General features: G+C 37.7%; 1 protein-coding gene across 9 annotated transcripts in view; it reads left to right on the forward strand.

The window, feature by feature from the left end:
* Nucleotides 1-13,122, forward strand: part of LOC307129745 (R3H domain-containing protein 1-like) — a 96,633-nt gene that overhangs the window by 43,991 nt on the left and 39,520 nt on the right. For all 9 annotated transcript variants that reach the window (XM_079822429.1, XM_079822430.1, XM_079822422.1 and 6 more), the window contains 9 exons: nt 4,320-4,446; nt 5,337-5,415; nt 5,583-5,642; nt 8,649-8,789; nt 8,959-9,067; nt 10,276-10,368; nt 10,445-10,473; nt 11,837-11,890; nt 11,971-12,188. In XM_079822429.1, coding sequence (XP_079678555.1) covers nt 4,320-4,446; nt 5,337-5,415; nt 5,583-5,642; nt 8,649-8,789; nt 8,959-9,067; nt 10,276-10,368; nt 10,445-10,473; nt 11,837-11,890; nt 11,971-12,188 — 910 coding nt within the window. The remainder of the gene's footprint in view (nt 1-4,319; nt 4,447-5,336; nt 5,416-5,582; nt 5,643-8,648; nt 8,790-8,958; nt 9,068-10,275; nt 10,369-10,444; nt 10,474-11,836; nt 11,891-11,970; nt 12,189-13,122) is intronic.

Genomic DNA, 13,122 nt, shown 5'->3' on the forward strand with positions numbered 1-13,122 from the left:
ATTATGAAAAGTGAAAATATGCGCAATATGTCAGAAGACAGAAAGTCAGAAATAATTTTGAACTAAATTTTGTATGATTTTGCTTAGAAAGCCTTTCTTTAATGGGAATTTCGTTTTGTATAAATTGTATCTTAATTTTAATCAACGTTTAATCAGATAATTGCCTGGATTTAATAAATAAGTAGCAAATAAACTATAGCAGACAATAATCGCGGGAGCGATCACATGCTTTACACATGAACTGGAGCTTGAATAAACCAAAACTCAGCAGATACTCGTCTCACAAACATGAGAAATATGTATATAAAGCTTGAAATGTCCACTTTTAAACGTAACGAATAAAAAATAGTCAAGCAATGCACACTGTTCAATAGTGGCAACGATATGCGTCCGTTCATTCAAGCTTCATTTTCTAATGGTTTTAGTGAACTATTATAACCCTGATACTTTATTGAATATGTGTCAAATACTGGTCTTTCCTCCTGACTATGATTTAAATGGGAATGAAGTTAAATACAGTTTATTGTGTAAGCAAAAACGAATATATAATGCGTGACTTTTAATTATAAACAAGCTCGAAATACACCAGGACTCTTATTTTGAAATGCGCCTTACTGTTGCAGTTGCAGGATGCTTCAAGTTCAGATGAGGGAGATAAAATATGCACTGTTACAACCGTCTAAAACATATTACTATATAAACATCGTAAAGTTGACGAAAATGACAGTTGATCCAACACTAGTTTTTATTTAGTTATCGTCTCGTTTTCATCAGTGAAAAAAGTTTGTTGACGAAAATTATTCGTCATTAAATTAACACTGAATAATTCACTTACACGCACATTTGTTCTGTAATTAATCACGATTAAAAACATGAGCATTTTTAATAGTTTTATATTGTAATAATTTCAGTTGCTCTCCAAATTAATGTAGAAAGGCATATTTTTATGAATGAAGGCCAGAATCACTGATACTGATGCCTCTATTAAACATTACAGTATAATTGAAAGATATCAATTTCAATATTTATTAGGCTTTAAAAAAATAAAATCTTTTAATTTAAGTCGCACATAAACCCATTATAATAAATGTAATATTTACCTGTGGCCTTCATATATGATCAATATAAAGTAATTTAATAGTTATCATAAGTCTGCACTGCATAAATAATACATTAAATATAGATGAATCCTTATTAAAGCTACAGTTTTCTCGGTTCCCTTTGTTCTGTGATGAACATTAATGACAGACATCATTAGTGATGCTGTCACTTTAAGATCTGAACATGACGCGGATCTGACGCGCTGTCACACACACATCTCATCTAACTCTTTAAGTTCATTTAAGACGTTATTTAACTCACTTAAGATGCTCTTATGAGAATACTCCACAAAATGGGCATTTTGGCATAATTCTGTGTAATTGTTTGTTCAAGCGTGAAAGAGAATTCGATTCTGGTCTTTCTGAGCGTTGTGTGTGCGCGTGTGCGTGTGTGTGTCATAGTCAGGTCATTCACAGACACGCGTTCTCTTCTGTCTTTCTGAGCGTTGTGTGTGTGTGTGTGTGTGTGTGTGTCATAGTCAGGTCATTCACAGACACGCGTTCTCTTCTGTCTTTCTAAGTGTGTGTGTGTGTGTGTGTGTGTCATAGTCAGGTCATTCACAGACACGCGTTCTCTTCTGTCTTTCTGAGCGTTGTGTGTGTGTGTGTGTGTGTGTGTGTGTCATAGTCAGGTCATTCACAGACACGCGTTCTCTTCTGTCTTTCTAAGTGTGTGTGTGTGTGTGTGTGTGTCATAGTCAGGTCATTCACAGACACGCGTTCTCTTCTGTCTTTCTGAGCGTTGTGTGTGTGTGTGTGTGTGTGTGTGTGTGTGTGTGTGTCATAGTCAGGTCATTCACAGACACGCGTTCTCTTCTGTCTTTCTGAGCGTTGTGTGTGTGTGTGTGTGTCATAGTCAGGTCATTCACAGACACGCGTTCTCTTCTGTCTTTCTGAGTCTGTGTGTGTGTGTCATAGTCAGGTCATTCACAGACAGCAAGTTCTCTTCTGTCTTTCTGAGTGTGTGTGTGTGTGTGTCATAGTCAGGTCATTCACAGACACGCGTTCTCTTCTGTCTTTCTAAGTGTGTGTGTGTGTGTGTGTGTGTCATAGTCAGGTCATTCACAGACACGCGTTCTCTTCTGTCTTTCTGAGCGTTGTGTGTGTGTCATAGTCAGGTCATTCACAGACACGCGTTCTCTTCTGTCTTTCTAAGTGTGTGTGTGTGTGTGTGTGTGTGTGTGTGTGTCATAGTCAGGTCATTCACAGACACGCGTTCTCTTCTGTCTTTCTGAGCGTTGTGTGTGTGTGTGTGTCATAGTCAGGTCATTCACAGACACGCGTTCTCTTCTGTCTTTCTGAGTCTGTGTGTGTGTGTCATAGTCAGGTCATTCACAGACAGCAAGTTCTCTTCTGTCTTTCTGAGTGTGTGTGTGTGTGTGTGTGTCATAGTCAGGTCATTCACAGACACGCGTTCTCTTCTGTCTTTCTGAGCGTTGTGTGTGTGTGTGTGTCATAGTCAGGTCATTCACAGACACGCGTTCTCTTCTGTCTTTCTGAGTCTGTGTGTGTGTGTCATAGTCAGGTCATTCACAGACAGCAAGTTCTCTTCTGTCTTTCTGAGTGTGTGTGTGTGTGTGTGTGTCATAGTCAGGTCATTCACAGACACGCGTTCTCTTCTGTCTTTCTGAGTGTGTGTGTGTGTGTGTGTGTCATAGTCAGGTCATTCACAGACACGCGTTCTCTTCTGTCTTTCTGAGCGTTGTGTGTGTGTGTGTGTCATAGTCAGGTCATTCACAGACACGCGTTCTCTTCTGTCTTTCTGAGTCTGTGTGTGTGTGTCATAGTCAGGTCATTCACAGACAGCAAGTTCTCTTCTGTCTTTCTAAGTGTGTGTGTGTGTGTGTGTGTGTGTGTGTGTGTGTGTGTGTGTGTGTGTGTGTGTGTGTGTGTGTGTGTGTCATAGTCAGGTCATTCACAGACAGCGTGTTCTCTTCTGTCTTTCTGAGCGTTGTGTGTGTGTGTCATAGTCAGGACATTCACAGACAGGTGTTCTCTTATGTCTTTCTGAGTGTGTGTGTGTGTGTGTGTGTGTGTGTGTGTCATAGTCAGGACATTCACAGACAGCGTGTTCTCTTCTGTCTTTCTGAGTGTGTGTGTGTGTGTGTATGTGTCATAGTCAGGTCATTCACAGACACGCGTTCTCTTCTGTCTTTCTGAGTGTGTGTGTGTGTGTGTGTCATAGTCAGGTCATTCACAGACACGTTAATTGCGTTTAATATTTTTAACGTTAAACTGAAAATAATTTATTAACTAGTTAAAATATTGTAACTGCATAATAAATCCAGTGATGTTAAAAGCACACAAACAGCCTCATCATAGCTGTTATAGCTAAAGATTAGCCAAAAACAAACGATGAGTGATATTTAATCGGTTGCTTCGTTGTATGTTCTGATTGACTGTGATTTGTCAGCATTTTAGCTTTCAATGTGGAAGTTTGGGTGTTTTTGGACTTAAAGATTACCTTTTGTATCATTACTATTATCCCGAAGTCTATCGACAAAGTCTTGATTTAGTTTTAGTCTCTACTAGAGCAGGTTTTGCCTGCTTGAATGTTGATTATTGATCATATTCTCCATTGTTGCGGCTCCTCACTTCTGAGTCTGTCAGTAACGCTCTGTTTAGTTCCTGTCTCCGTGAAGCCCCGCCTTCTGAAAAGCACAATGTGCTCTGATTGGTCGGCTGGATCATTGTGTTGTGAAGTGCTCCATTGTGTTTGGGAATGTCCTGCCCCTTACCATAACCGCCAGTTTCAACACATGACTGACTAACTCAACCAGGCCCCGCCCCTTTATTCTGCGTATGAATTATTATAATGAGGAATATTATGGCGCGTTCGTTCCCGGAAGAAAACGTTTCAGGGAGTTCAGCTGATCAATTATGATACAACAGCTAACTAATTTATTGAGCACTAATTTATGTCCTAAAAGTTAAATATTAATGTCAATTATTTGTTTGAAAAATCAAGTATTTTACAATGAAACATTATAATTAAAATAATTCCAATTTCTCGTTTTCTTGTCTGTATTGCTGTTTGATTATTAATGGGAATATTGTTAATAACAGACATCGCCAAGTCATCAATTGCATTGCATTATTGGTGGTTTTATTAAAAATATGATTGAGGTAGTTACACAAACACAAGTCTTTATTTTCATGGAGATATTGGTGGTGTTGTTGTTCTGCTCCATTAGCGTTGTGTTTATCTTCACCCCACAGGATGGAGATCATATTAAACTCTCCCAGGCGTTTGACAGAGACGAATCGCCTCTCACTGCAAACGAGGAGGATGGAGACAGAAGTGCCAACACGCTTGAGAAAATGCCACGCAAGATGCTGTCCAGAGGTGCGTGGTGTGGTGGGATTAGATTTTAAAGAAACAAACAGGGTTCCCACTCGTCCTGGAAAACCTGGAAAATTTATGACAAATTTTCCAGTCCTGGAAAATTAGAGAAAATATAAAATGTCCTGGAAAATCTTGTTGTCGTCTGGGAAAATTATTTAAAAAAAGTTATTTCTTTAGCCGAGTATAAAGAGTTTATCGCTGGCCCAAACAATTAGCGCTAGTTGCAGAAAGCACATGTTCAGGAATGCTGAATTTGATGCGTATGAGTAGTATTTTGAATAATGATGTTTAGTCTTGTGTTGCCACTTGCAGCCGTTGCTATTAATACTCAAATGTATGCCGTAAATGTTAACTCATAAGCTGCTACCTAATCACATCGTTTTGATATAAAGTCAGAATTGCAAGTAATAGTCCTTTTCTTCACAATTGACTTTTTTGCGCAGTTGCGAGTTTATCTCTTGCAATTCTGACTTCTTTTCTCCGAATTGTGAGATCTAAACTGCAATTGCAAGTTATAAAGTCAAATTCTGAGGAAAAAAGAATTGCGACAATTTTCGCGTTTATATCACAAATATGTAAACTCGCAATTGCGAGAAAGTCAGAATAGCGAGATAAAAAGTCACAATTACCTTTTCTTTCTATTCTACGGTGTAAACAAGCTTCCATAGTCATAATGTATGATTAAGAGCTCATATTGAAAAATGCTGAATTGTTAAGTAATGGCATTAAACTGTACGGCTTTTAAAGACTTCGAAAGCAATATTTGGCATGATCCTTGTCTTTTATTCCCGCCGTAGTAAAATTTAAAATGTACTGGGAAAATGGTTTCTGAAAAAGAGTGGGAACCCTGAACAAATACACGCGTTAAACATGTTCTCCTGTCTCTGAAGACTCCAGTCAGGATTACACGGACTCCACTGGCATCGACCTGCACGAGTTCTTGGTGAACACACTGAAGAACAACCCCAGGTTAGACATCACTGTCCACAACCAATGCCTAATATTTCCTCCAGAGGTGGTCATTCAACATTTGACATTTGTTTTTGTTGTTTTGTACCTTGTTGTGGAAAGTGCTGGTTATATTTATTCCTGTTTTGAATCATATTGAATGGCTAAATGTAGACGTTCATCGACAGGGACCGAATGATGCTGCTGAAGCTGGAGCAGGACATCCTCGACTTCATCAGTAATATCGAGTAAGTCAGAGTCATCCGGTAGCACTTTCTATGAAGCCTTTATTTATGAGGCGTCAAAAGGGTATTCTTAAAGGGTTAGTTCACCCAAAAATGAAAATTCTGTCATTAATTACTTACCCTCATGTCGTTCGACACCCGTCAGACCTCCGTTCATAATCAGAACACAAATGAAGATATTTTAGTGTAAATCTGATGTTCTGAAAGGCCTCCATTGGCTCAATGCACTTTACACTCTCAAGACCCTTAAAAGACACTAAAGACGTCGTTACAAAGTCCATCTCACTACAGTGGTTCTACAATAACTTTATGAATCGGCGAGAATAGTTTTTGTGCGCAAAAAAACCCTAAATAACGACTTATATAGTGATGACGATTTCAAAACACGGCCTCATGAAGCTTCGAAGCGTTATGAATCAGTGAGTCGATTCAGCAGTTTGGCGGTTTGACACGCCATCCGAATCATGATTCGACTCACTGATTCATAACGCTTCGAAGCTTCATGAGGCCGTGTTTTGAAATCATCATCACTATATAAGTAAGTAGGGTAAGTAATTAATGAAAGAATTTTCATTTTTGGGTGAACTAACCCTTTAATGCATTATAATACAAACAACCTTATACGGATAAATTAAGATTCTGCCGAATCCGATACCGAATCCTACTCCCATTATCACAGTAAACAACCCTCATGCCCTATTCACATAACAGCCCTTAATTGTTCGTTCGTGGACAAATGTGGGCACAGAGGTCTCAGGTGTGATCCAATTTTTTATTTATTATAAATGTTATATCACTGTCTTCGATAAAATTTATACTATCCATTTATGGTGTTTTTTTTATTTTGGGGGTATTTTTGAATTTATTTACCTCTAAAAGTACCACATTTTCTATGTAAATTATGTTTATTTTTATGTTTAATATTTCTTAAACTACATTAAAAATATCATTCCACTAAGTTCCGAGAGTTAAAACCTAAAGATGAAGTGTCTTTGCTGGCATCTGGTGTCTTATATTGCACGGTAAAATAGTCTTTTTAACGGGTCACACTCGTCTTTTTATTTAATGCCAATTCAATATTATAATCTTATCAGTTAACAGTTAATAATCGGATAATGAGCAGCGGTTGTCGGTTGGGAAAATGTACCGAAATGAGCATCCCTACAGCAGTGTATTTTTAATTTATTTTAATTTAAATTAAATTAAGAATAGGCAACATTATGCCAGGATGACTGTCCTTCCTTTGCCGTACCTGAAGTTGCTGCATTGGCTGCGGTCTGTAGATTCCCTCATTCACAACTCTTTCTTTCAGATGTTTCATACGCTAATGTTTTGGCTGTTGTTATGGTCCTTGCCACCACGAGACAAATCGGCATTGCAAATTGAACATGTAGCTCGACTTGAATTGCCTTCTTTTGACTGAAAGTACTGGCAAACAACACGTTTTCTGTTCACAAGTTCCATTTTCACTTTCTCACAGCCTGCATTCGACAGTCCACCTAGTAAACACGTTCCCATAATCAACGGCGGCGTCTTTACGTTCAACCAGCGGAGGCGCGTAGTTCGAGTCTAGGGTTCGGGTCGGTGGAAAAAAATTCTAAGGTTCGGCAGAAACCGAACCCCGTCAAAAAGCCCAATATTCGGCCGAATCCTGGATTCGGTGCATCCTTAGTTTCTTTACAGCTATTGAGGTAAACATCCATAAAGTACAGAAAAAAGGTTACAACCCAACCCTAGTTACAATACATTATAATATTTCCCCTTTTGTTGTTTTAACTTTTAAGAGTACAATGCATTATAACACCAGATAAAGCATCATAAGGGTATTCTTAATGCATTTTAAGACGTTTCCCTAAAGGTAAGATCAAAGTTGTGTGGAAAAGTACAAAGGAACAATACATTCATAAAAACGGTCAAATTAAAAAGGCTTTTCCAAATCTAATAAGTAGGTAAGTTTTATTACTGTTGTTACGATTATTCATGAGACGATACAACACTATTATAAGGTTGTTTATAAGGCATTATACATTAAAGCTACACTGTGTAACTTTTTTAGTTTATTCTTAGCTAAAAACACTTAGTTCTTTCTAAAATATATGTGCTCATTAATGTATATTTACTTCTTTCAAGTAATAAAGTATTCTCGTAAGTTTATAATATGCCATTGAAAACACATACGGGTGAGGGTTCGAATGCGGGTCGCCATGTTGCTCCTCCATCTTGAAAGTACATTAGCCAAAGAGGGACATACCCGTAAATTCAAGCTTCGCCTTTGGCGTTTTAACACTCGATGGCACCGTGTCGAATGTGGACGAGGTCGAGCTGGAAGCCATGTTAATCTTGGACTAAATCGGCCACTGTAGGAGTTAAAACTAAATCGGAATTGAGAGGAACAGAAACTAATATTCACTGGATGGTCATATACCTTTTCACCACTAGATGGGGGAAAATATCACACAGTGTAGCTTTAAGGACACTCTTGTGATGCATTATAAATACAGGCTTCATAGAAAGTGTTCCTCCTTATGAATTATAGGAGGTTTTCTGCTTGTCTGTACATAGTATGCTTTGTTTATAAGGTGTGAACTGAATTTGGTCAAAGGTTTTAGTGGTCACACTTTAGATTAGGGTCCAATTCTCACTGTTAACGAAAACATAAACGCAAAAATCTAATGAACCAAATGAAAAAGCAACGGTTTATATTTTACTGTTGAAAATCAAAGGACTGGAAGGCACAAGGACCCCCTATTTCCTCAAATTATGTTCGATTTTATCCCAATTTTTCTGGTTTAATTTTTTGTTAGTATTCAAAATGCATGTGGAATAAATTGAAATAATCAAATGTATTAAATTTAACAATTTATTAAAAGTTTTAGGGCCCTATAAAAAACATACATTTTAATATTTCTGGATTCTGTTTTAATGGTTTAATTCTAATCTGCATAATCAACCGAGTTCATACAACATGTTTAAATGCGGAGTTATTGATGTGGCTGCTGTTTGTTCCAGGAGTCAGAGGAGAAAGTTTCCGCCCATGACCTCCTATCACCGAATGCTCCTGCACCGAGTCGCCGCTTACTTCGGCTTAGACCACAACGTCGACCAAACCGGCAAATGTGTCATCATCAACAAAACCAGCAATACACGCATGTGAGTGACCTCGCCCCGTTCCTCGAGTGTGGCGTCTTTTGCATTCGATCCTTTTAAAGTTTTACAGTAATGAGGGATTTGAGATTGGAATAAAGCGTCCGTAAACTCCGCACTTTTCCTGATGCGCGTCTCATTTTGGATTTCTCTCTCTGTTCCCTGACGCGTGCAGACCAGATCAGAAGTTTTCCGAACACATCAAAGACGACAAGACGGATGATTTCCAGAAGCGCTACATCTTAAAACGGGACAACTCCAGCGTAGACAAAGACGACAACCTGGTAGGTGGAGATCTGCTAATGAAGTCTATGGCATTTGTTAACATGTTAACGGGATGTTGTAATACTTCGCAGGGCTCGACATTAAGCCGGTTCACACGCTTGTCCTTCGGACAAGTAAATCTGTCATTCACTTGTCCGAGTAAAACATTTGCTTGTCCGGATTTTTTTTGTAAATATAATCTATTCTGAAGCAATATTCTCACCAGTGTTTAATCAGCTTTGACATATTTAAATATGCATATTTGTCATATTTGTACCTTTTTATAAAGGGCTTTTTTCCATAATCTTAATAAATATAGGATATGCTTCAGCTTTCCTTTTATATTCTTAAATTTGATCAATAAATTCAATTCGAATAAGACACTATAAGCTGTTACCAATCAAATTAAATAATTTACACTGAGAAATTACAACTGCATTAAATAATGTTATGAGATTATTTAAAATATTTTTGAATATACAAATAAGAAATGTTGGAAAGATGAAACTAAACCACCAGTAGGTGGCGGCATGTGACCGTCTTAATGAGCGAGTCATTGAGTCGATTCAGTGAAACGGCTGAATCATTCAAGAATTAGGCAGTCGTTTACGAATAGGCCATTGAATCTTTGATTCAACCGATTCATTAAAACACTGAATCATTCACTAACACACACTGTTGCTGTGAGATGTGTTACGGTTCTGCTGTGATATTTGTTGGAACTATTTTCGCTGCTGAAATAGAACAAAAACAGTCCATATTGCTTCTAAAATGTAAGTGACTTAATGTTAAATAATTGTTTATGGAACTGGTGTCCTTTTCAGTCGTGATGGTATTCAGGAAAACAACACTCTTGTTAGTGTGATGTTGCTTAACTGTATCATATGTTATAAATCTAAAAACTGCACAATTTTAACCGTGTATGTTAACTGAGTTTCTGTGTGTGAGCGGCGCTCATTTATTTTTGATTTTCTCCTCGAGAGGCTGCGCGAGCCTCAACAGCTCAACCTTATTAACGTCAGTTCGTTTTATATTATCCACTATCGATCGCCATTTACACTGAATGCAGAATCATTATTGCACTTTGGTGATTCCCTAGTTATTTTTTGTTTTGACGTTTTAACCAGGATACTTGTCCGTCTTGTTTTCACTTGCCCCTTCAAAAAATCCACTTGTCCCGGACCAGCGTTAATGTCGAGCCCTGCTTTATTTACGTGTGGTGTTTCAGATGCGTATGAAACTAAAAGAGGACAGGAGGAGCAAGTCAATCGAGGAGCGTGAGGAGGAATATCAGAAAGCCAGAGAGAGGATCTTCGCTGATGTGAGATGCCTTAACATGATCACATGCTTGTGGGTGTTTGAAAGGCAACTTTAACAGCCTTGTCTCTCTTTCGCAGGGTTTAGACACCTTCCCGCTGGATCAAAGGTGAGTTAAAGACAAAAGACAGAGAATTTGAGACATGTAAGGGAATCACGTGTAGAGCATGACGCTAGCAACGCCACGTCATGGGTTCATGAACTGAACTAAAGCTGATGGCGTTTCATGCACTGAACTGAATATTTACATTTATGCATTTGACTCTGCTTTCCAAAGCGACTAAGGAACAAATGCAATTTGTTAATGAGCCAATAACACTTGTAATATATAATGCTGGATTTATTAGACGACTAGATTATGAGGAATAGACAACCTCCTGCCTTACAGTTGCTCATATTAAATATCATGCAGCTCTCAGAAATATTATGCTCACATTATGGGAGTAAATAGGTGACTGTAAACGTAATATTACAATTCATATTCAGTGATATTATCGGTCAGTTTTATTTTTTCCCAAATTCCTTTTTTCCATTGTTACTTTTTTTTATTCAGTTTTTTGTTCCTTTTTAATTTTTTGGACTCGATTTTAATGGTTACATTACATTTTGTTAATTAATTTAAATCATGATACATACAATATATATTCAGTAATAATATTTTCGGCCCTTTGAAATACATTTTTATTTTTTCCCAAATTATTTTTTTTCTAAATTCCTTTTTTTCTTTTTTCTTTTACTTTTTTCTTTTACATTTTTCCAAAAAATAATAATAATAATTACAATGGAAAAAAGTAATTTGAGAAAAAATAAAATGCATTTCAAAGGGCCCTAAATATTATTACTGAATATATATTGTTGTTATATTGTATGTTTCATGATTTCAATTAATTAACTAAATTTAATGTAACCATTAAAATTGAGTCCAAAAAACAAAAAAAGTAACAATGGAAAAATTGAATTTTGGTAATTAATTGAAATAATGAAACATACAATTTAACAATTTAACCCCCCCCCCCCCCCTCAAATTCAGTTTTATTTATTTATTTTTAATGGTTCAATTACATTTGAATAATCAAAAAGCATGTCTAATTAATTGAATATATAAAATCAGCTATTTATTTTTTATTTCTATGAAATTCTGTGTTTGTATTTTAATTTTCTGCCGATCAAATGAAGGCATAAAAACAATTAGCTTTTTTTAAATTAAAAAAATATATTTAATTTTTTTAATTTAAAAAAAGTATCAATAATTTGACAAATTCCACAAAATTCTTGTTTTTATGACTGGATTCCGCAATTCTGTCCGTGTTTTCTGCATCGCGGATATCACAGTGCCCTAATTATTGATTTAATCGCTCTGATGCTAACAAGAGGAGAACAAAACTTGAACTGAATTGACTATTGTCATCTGTAGAGCTGCTTTAAAGCCCAAATCATGTCGATTGTTAAGTAATAAGCGACATGTTTTCCAGGATTCAGGAGGACGAGATGTGTAACAACATACAGCAGAGACGGCAGATCTTCAGGTACTCATTCATCATGTTCTCATGAGCTGCTAGTGGCATGAAGCTGTTCTTCTGTAAAGCCGTCTGATGTCCTCACGCAGGCTGAAAGACGATTGCTCGGCAAACAGCCGCCAGAGCAGCTCCGAGACGGAGGCCAAGTATTCAGAGCCGCGTCCGTGGAGCAGCACGGATTCGGACAGCTCCAACCGCAACCTGAAGCCTGCCATGACCAAAGCCAGCAGCTTCAGCGGCATCCCGGTCCTGATCCGCGGAGACAGCTCCAGCAGCAGTAAGAGCGCGGGCCGGCTCTCAAAGACAGGTGAGGAACTCCACAAGACTACGGGAGATTATTCGTTTGGTTTGTCAATTCAGGGCTCGACAATAAGGATGGGCTAGCAGGAAAGATGCTCGAGGGAAATGTCAGGATTTTAAACCATGCTAAGTTAAAGGGTTAGTTCACCCAAAAATGAAAATTCTGTCATTAATTCCTCACCCTCATGTCGTTCGACACCCGTCAGACCTCCGTTCATCTTCAGACACAAATGAAGATATTTTAGTGTAAATCTGATGCTCTGAAAGGCCTCCATTGGCTCAATGCACTTTACACTCTCAAGACCCTTAAAAGACACTAAAACTAACTTTATGGAGTGACGAGAATAGTTTTAGTGCGCAAAAAAACCCTAAATAACGACTTATATAGTGATGACGATTTCAAAACACGGCCTCATGAAGCTTCGAAGCGTTATGAATCAGTGAGTCGATTCAGCAGTTTGACACGCGATCCGAATCATGATTCGACTCACTGATTCATAACGCTTCGAAGCTTCATGAGGCCGTGTTTTGAAATCGTCATCACTATATAAGTCGTTATTTAGGGTTTTTTTGCGCACAAAAACTATTGTCGCCGATTCATAAAGTTATTGTAGAACCACTGTAGTGAGATGAACTTTGTAACGACGTCTTTAGTGCCTTTTAAGGGTCTTGAGAGTGTAAAGTGCATTGAGCCAATGGAGGCCTTTCAGAGCCATCAGATTTACACTGAAATATCTTCATTTGTGTCTGAAGATGAACGGAGGTCTGACGGGTGTCGAACGACATGAGGGTAAGTCATTAATGACAGAATTTTAATTTTTAAGTGAACTAACCCTTTAAACATTCAAGCAGAAGAGGACTCTGAAAAGAGCTAAATTCGGTACTTGTATGCTGTGAAAGCCGCGTTTCAGACAGTGTGTGAATGCTGAAATGAGTTCTCT

The sequence above is a fragment of the Gobio gobio genome, assembly GCF_949357685.1.
Source record: "Gobio gobio genome assembly, chromosome: 7".
Taxonomy (NCBI): Eukaryota; Metazoa; Chordata; class Actinopteri; order Cypriniformes; family Gobionidae; genus Gobio; species Gobio gobio.